The sequence below is a fragment of the Mesitornis unicolor genome, unplaced genomic scaffold, assembly GCF_000695765.1.
Source record: "Mesitornis unicolor isolate BGI_N332 unplaced genomic scaffold, ASM69576v1 scaffold19904, whole genome shotgun sequence".
Lineage (NCBI taxonomy): Eukaryota > Metazoa > Chordata > Aves > Mesitornithiformes > Mesitornithidae > Mesitornis > Mesitornis unicolor.
The window spans coordinates 14,561-21,939 of NW_010179671.1; the positions used below are offsets into that span (position 1 = coordinate 14,561).

General features: G+C 36.3%; 1 protein-coding gene across 1 annotated transcript in view; it reads right to left on the reverse strand.

Annotated features, from left to right (window-relative positions):
* Positions 1-6,211, reverse strand: part of LOC104539365 (son of sevenless homolog 1-like) — a gene marked incomplete at its 5' end in the record, with an annotated part of 15,202 nt that extends 8,991 nt beyond the window's left edge. Inside the window, 8 exons of the mRNA XM_010182868.1 lie at positions 527-644; positions 1,014-1,176; positions 1,494-1,613; positions 2,284-2,506; positions 3,637-3,740; positions 4,282-4,404; positions 4,817-4,898; positions 6,108-6,211. Of these exons, the coding sequence (XP_010181170.1) occupies positions 527-644; positions 1,014-1,176; positions 1,494-1,613; positions 2,284-2,506; positions 3,637-3,740; positions 4,282-4,404; positions 4,817-4,898; positions 6,108-6,211 (1,037 nt within the window). The remainder of the gene's footprint in view (positions 1-526; positions 645-1,013; positions 1,177-1,493; positions 1,614-2,283; positions 2,507-3,636; positions 3,741-4,281; positions 4,405-4,816; positions 4,899-6,107) is intronic.
* Between the last annotated feature and the right edge of the window lie 1,168 nt (positions 6,212-7,379).

Sequence of the window (7,379 nt, forward strand, 5' to 3'; positions counted from 1 at the left end):
GTTTAATGACACAATTTGCTAAATGTCAAGAATTCCAAGCAATCTACTTGAAAAAACAACTGTTAAGTCTGATGATAAAGAAGCAGCTTTCTTCCCAAACTCTTTTTATAGAAATAAAACTTATGACTAGAAATAAAACTTTAGTTACAAGAAATTATAAAAAATAAAACTCTAGCTTTATTTCTTGAAATTCTTGATGGGCAAGGAGGTCCTTCTTTCTCTACTAGTCAATGGCAATAATATTTATAATGTGACTGCCTTCCGTTTAAGGCATTTATGGTCACAACACAGTTTAAAGCATATTCAAACTAAAATGAGTAAGTAAGATATCACAGATATACTTATTTTTATTGCAAGTAACATCTGCATTTCATAATAACTCTAATTGTTCTTTCACATGCATTCAAATCCAAGTGTCCTGTTAAAACTGACTTCTCACTGTTGTTCATACTCTATTTAGTGCTCTAGCTCAATACTTTCCAAATGTTTATGCACAATACAACTCATTCAAATCAAACGTACTTACCAAAAAAAGGCACACAAGGAGGATTAATGGACCTGAGTTTTGCTAAGTATTTCTTATAATGATCCTCACTCAGCTCATAAGCTTCTTCTAAAATCTTCTTCTGGCGACTTGGAATTTGCTAAAAAGAGAGATGAAACAGGTTGTTTGGAAAGAGAAGGTAAAGGTGTAGCCCAGCAAAAACACTCAGAGTAATGGTCTCTCAGTGATAAGATAAGATAAGTAAGTCAGTGACCATGAGGACAGTGGCCCATCATCTCAGGATCATTCTACCTTTTTCTGTCTTTCTTCAGTGACGATAGATTTCTTGCTTCGGAAACCAAGGAAAAACCCTCTCTATTACACCCTGATTGATTCATTTGTTAGGGGATTTACCTTCCTTGCTCCTTCTTCAAAGGACATGCTGCTTACTGAAAAGACAGGCTTTTAGCATAGCTAAGCTGCACTGCATTACATTTCCATACCAAAACCAGAAAACATTTCACTGTACCTCAAATGTGTGATCCAACCTATACACCGCTGCAGAGTTCATAGCGCTGACAATCTCAAGGACACCATTAAAGTTGTTGAGCTCTTGAAAAACTTGCAAGATCTCAATTATCCGGCTCACTACAATTACTCTTTCTTCAAGGTTTTCTGTTTCTACAATGCATCTAAACACAGAAGAACACTTGATTTTGTATTAAAGCACTGATGTGTTTTCCAAAATCAAATATTAAGTCATAACACGAACAAACATGAAGGGTTTATCAAATTACCTGACACAGTTTTGAAAATGTTTAGAGAACAGACATTTGAAAATATTCTAAGAATAAAAAGCTGAGACCATTGTGGTAAAATTCTCGCAGGCAGCATCTAAACATGACTTAAAACTGGAATTCTCCCAGAACAGAATTTTTCACAGTATACTTCTGAATGGACTGTAAGAATACAGAAATGGAGTAGGTGGATATTCAGGAAAGTCACTTACTTTTCAAACCACAAAGTGAGGTTAGTTGTATGCCTTATCATCTTGAGAAGGTTGGGAGAATTAATTTCTTTATCTTCCTTTGTCCACACACTTCCAACTAGTTCAGATGGCTGCACAGCTCTAGAAAAGCAGATGATGTACCAAAAAATGTAATTAAAAGCAGGAAAGAAGGTATTATTTTCCCCAAACCTCTTTATTTCCAGTAAAATTTGGAAATAAATTCTTAAGGTATCACTTCTATAATGTTAGGCTCCCCACATGACTAATTGACTGGTGTTTCTACAGTTCTTTTTTTTAGTGTGTAAATATTTCTTAATTTATGTGACTATTAACCAGCTCTGTTCATCTAAATTAAGAATGAAGTCTACATCTCATTCACCAGAATAAAATGCGTGCTTCTAATGCCTGAAGAACGTCTCACAGACAGCTGGTGAGATCTGACATAGTCCACAATTTGCTTAACAAACCAGGATGTGAAGAAAATTGATTTAATTAATGTTCATACTCCTCAAAAGTTGATCTACTCAGAAAATATCAAAAAGAAACCTGCAGCACAAGGCAATTAACACATGTACTATGCATCAGTCACACGTACTGTATGTTATCTTGGGAAGGATGAGACAAATACTGGTTTTTAGAACTTTTTTTTGGAAAAAATAGCAATTAATATACAGCATTGGTAAAGTCCCTTGACCTACCGTGGGGCTTCACAGCAGGGGCCTGCAGAAACAATTTCATGGTGGAGAATATTTTGTTTTGTGTCATGTGTTTTTCAATGGAGGAACGTTACCTGTAAAAATCTGACTCAAGTAAAGTGAGCTGCCGAGCAATTTCTATTGGATGCAAAGTGAGCAAGTCAAAAGTCTCTGTGTGTCCTGGTTTGCTTATATGCCATTCGATCGCTGGAGGTGGGCTCTCAAAAGTAATGTTGTGACTTGGCCCAATGGCTTGTGCCTGCTTTTTCCGGTTGATTATCTTTGTGATCGATTCAACCCACTTCTTCATTGCTTTGCCTGGCACACAGAGAGAAAATTAGTATTTAGTTACTCTTCATACTGGTTTTCCAAAGAGGTCAGTATAATTTAGAAACCTCTGGATTTAAACTGAAAACCTACTAAATTAATGCAACCAGCTATTCTGTAGAAGTGCGTAAGTGGTGTTTTCACACCAGTCTCAGCGCATTAGAACATACAAAGAATTCCTCCAAAGCCAATGCTGAGCACCCCAAGGTTGCCCAAGCACAATTCAGAACACCCAAATTAGTCTCCTGCTCTGAATCTGTTTTTTCCCTTTCTTTCCTGATTTTAAAATGAATTTATGGGTACTAACCTTCTTTTGCCCAAAATGCACCTCTGTAAACACCCTGAACCTTCTACTTCAGGCAAGAGTACATGCTTACCTCGGATAACACAGAAGGGCAAAAAAGGCTTCTCCCTCTACTGTGGTTAGCATCAAAGCTCAAAATAAAACCCAAAGACCAAATGCCTGTATGGCTCTACACCATAAGAATTTCGTGCATCTGACAGCAAGTTCATTGAAGATTTATCACTAATCCACATTAAACTATATGGCTCATTCTCCCTCTCTTTTCAATTGTTAAATATCCATTAAATACTTCTCTAACATAATATTTTCCTACAAACTGCTCCTGTCTCAGTTTTTCTTAGAAGGGAGCAGGAAAGATCTCTACAATCACAACTTGAAGGTGTCTTACAGGTCTAATATGCACTGTGAAATAACTGGAAAACTCTTGCTTCAAAGAAATAGTAGTTTCCACCATCAAACTTCTACAAAAATTACCTGCGTATAGTTTAAGAGGACAATCAAACCAATTATTCTGTCCTGATAATTACCCAGTTATTATTTTGCATTACTTCAGTCCCTTTATAACAAAACCAATACTTATTTATCAAGATGTAAACAACATTCTTTTTTTTTTCTGAACAGGTTATTCTTTTAATAATAATGTTGGGTTGTTTGGATTTTTTTAAATTAAGGTTTACTTTATTTTTTGTAAAGTTTTTAATAAATAGTCAGTCCTATTTTTCTTTATCTGCTCAGTGAAAGGAAAAGTGATTCCATTCCATACCTTTGAGAAGGCATGCTTTTTGATCAATGCCAGCACTTAAGAAACCATAAGTACCTCTTACTGTTCCTATGAATTCCTCCAAACGTTGCAGAAGATCAGCATCTCTTTCAAAGTCATAGAAATGGTGTTCTACCCAGTGTCGACATACATTTAATACTCTGCAGAAATAAATTAAGCAGTCTACAATACAGTCTATCTTTATCTCTAGCATTTCAAGTAGGTGAGGGCTCGTGGGAACATCAGAATTAGCAGGTGCAATTATTTTACTGTCTGCATTTCATCAGCAACCAGCTACAAGCATTTTTCTACTTCAAATTTTAAGAAGTCAGAGTAATGCTATGGTTCACAAAAATATCAATATCTGAAATGTTCTCAGCCTACATCTTTGTGGCACACTTACGCTGTAGAGCCTTGCAGAAATATGGATTAAAAAAAACAAAGCTAGTGTAAGAAACTCATTTGCACACCAACAGTCTAAAACTCAGCACAAGCCTTTCCCAAGGTTGTTCATGTCATGAATTTAAATTCCCACCAAGTTTTCAAGTAGCAAGGTCCAAATGTCTGAGTGCCCACACATGCTCTCTATCAAAGCACCTATAAGAAAGGCTGCTGGTATGACAAAGCACCACCACATCCGAAAGATGGTACCTCAAAAGACTTCAAGGAAGTCAGTATAGCTCATATTGATACAATACTCACCGTAGCTGCACAGGTTGAATGTACTCTTTCCTAAATCTTTTTAACTCTGCACTAAGAGGCTGGTCTCCATTCTCCATAGCAATACGATCAGCTTCTGTTGGCTCAGGCTCTGGAATTTCAAATCTAGCACAGAAGACAGGCATAAGCGCTAGGCTCCCATTATACGCATCTTGCACACAGCATACACCAATACAATGTTGATTAAAGATAGCTCAAAATTCAGAATGGTTCCACATGTCAGAATCTTACATCTTGGTAAGCACATAGGAAGATTTGGTAGAGTCAGTAATAATACAGATTTCAAAGACAAAACCATGAGATGCTACTGGAGCGACCTGAACAATCCTAAAGCTCCTGGATATAACTTGCACATTTTACTTGCAATCCTTGAAGTTCACAACTTTTTGAAAAGTGCTTGGATTGAATCAAAAGCAACTGGAAAACAAGAATCTTACAAACTCGACTTCAAGTAAAAATTTAAAAAAGGGAAAAAAAAATGGTCTTCATATCAGCAGTATTTTAAACAGCAGCATACCTTTCTATTAGCAGACTCAGCAACTCTTGAGGTTTACAGAAGGATCTATATGTTGTGAGAAAAGTCCGAACAAAGTTGGGATCTAAGACAAAGAATAATTTTATGCTTATGTCAGCAATTACATATTTTTTTAAATAATAAAACAGAATAGAATAACTTTAGAATAACTTAAAGTATCCTTTAAAATTAAGGATACCAGCCTATCAATATAGAGAGATAACGAAAGCCAAAATTGCTTTGGTAACAATTCAGAACCTCTTAAAACAGCAATACAAGCAGAATTTTAAAATCATATTTATTCTGTTGAAAATTCAAAACAATGACTTTTTCTTTCCCTTCAATATTAAAATTGAATTATTTTTCAACAACCTGGAAAATAATAAATAGATTATTTTATTTGTGAGCCATCCAGTAAACAACTTTGGTTTTGACAATGATCAGGACAAAGTAACTCAAAAGACACAGTGAGACAATTTGCATTGGATAGAAATGGCCTTTTTAAGGCAAAAATGTTTTCTGGTACAACTGATAACCACTCATGGTTAAGGCAGGCTAGATATTTTTTCAGCTAATACTGACAGCTATACTTTGAGGTTATATTTGTTTCACTTCAAGAAAATCAACAGATTTCATTTAAATTGACTAATTACATATCAGCTCATTTAAAATATTCAAATGTGTTATAAAAACAAGCAAGCGTTCAAAACAGAAAACCAAAGGGTCTCCCTTAATTACAAAAGCAAAACCATTTGTTTTCAAGTATGAGGAAATGCAGTGGCAGCACGCTTTACATATTAAATGGCTTTGCATATTAAATCCATACACAGATTTTAAAAACAAACCCCAACTGGTAATCTTTCTAATACAGAGTGGCTGAAGAGGAGCACAAAGGACTTGAAGGAGGAGTACCTAGAAGCTGTAACGAGAAAAGAACCACCTGCATTGTTTGACCTAACACTATATTAAGCCACCAGACAAGTTTCCTGGAAAAGGGTTTTTAAGAGCTTTTTAAAAATCCTCCGTAACTATTTACCAGCATCTTGTCCATTTAATGAACATTCTAGCTTGCTTAGATCCTGCTAAGCTCTTCATTTGGGCAACACAGTTCAATGTAACGTGTCACACAGATTAACCCTGTATTGTGTAACACAGCACTTCCTTGCGTTTCTGTTGTACGTCAACTCCCATTTCTTCCGATTCCCATTGGCTATTCTGCTTTACCATCTCTATGTCCTTCATCACTCCATTTTTCTTATCGTAACACCTCTCCAACCTCTCCTTGAAACCGTACAGTCTAAAGTCCTTTTCAACGGCAAAACTGCAAATCCTTTTGAATGAAGAATGTCGTCCCTGTCCCCATCATCCTCATCGCAAAAACACACAATTTTTGTTGTCCTAAAGAACAAGTGTAGAAGTAAGCGCAGTAACTCATGTTTTCACAGCTTGCATTCTGTACACAGCATCCACCCTAAACAGATTTTGTCTACATGAAAAAGAAACCCTCCGTAGCAATTAATATTTTCCAATTACTGCAAGCTCTGAGTCACAGCTACTGTTATTTACAGGTAAGGTCAGTGTTAAAATCCACAATACATATCGAATTTCAAATTAAGTAGATCAGAAAATCAAATCTATCCTTGTTATCTTACTAGCAAACCCTGTAACTCAAAATAGAGTACAATATATGAGCAAGCATTAAAAAAAAGACAACACTAGTTAGTCAGGATGTCTGCTCATGTGATAATTCTCTCTTCAATACAGCCAATCTGAAAGCTAAAAAAGAACAATAACTTGTTCTACATGGATTTATAAATAATCACCCTTGAATTCCTTAAGAAAGGAAACGGACACTATGATGACGCACAAGTACTCTTAACATATCAAAGCTTTAAAAATAGAAGAGCACTGCCCTATAGATAAAATATCGCCACAACTTTCAAATCTTAGTACCACCTAACCCAGCCGCTGTTAAACAAGAATCAGGCAAAGGAGGAGATAATGAATGCAGAAACACATTAAAACAAGTAAAACACACCAGAATATACAAGTAGGGCCAGAACCACAATTTCTAATCAAAGGGCACTTTCTCTCATACAAAAATACATGGAAAGCTGCTTTTGCAGAGGAGATCTCTCCCTGTTTTGCTGCTCCACCGCAGGATGGTTTGGACACTCTGCTGTACCTTGTGGTTGTCAGGGCTGTCTCCCTTGCTTCATTAGAGCTAGGCTACCGGGCTGTCCCTGTTCCACAGCAAAACAAATATTTCAGCTGCTAGGCTTGTTTGTGCACTGCCAGGGAGGTGAGGAAAGAAAAATAAAAGGTCCAACACCCACACCTACAAATGAGATGGGCTGTGCGGATCTGAGACCTGATTTGACTACTGTCTGAACGCAGCCCATATACTCCTCAATATAACTAAACTGTTCTTTGGCTACCTTCAATATATTGGTATCACCTCTACAAATATATCTGTAATTATTCCTTAGAGTGTTTGACCTACAAAGATCAAAACCTAGAGAAGAGTCATAGCTACAGTAAATCACAGAATCACAGAACGTTAGGG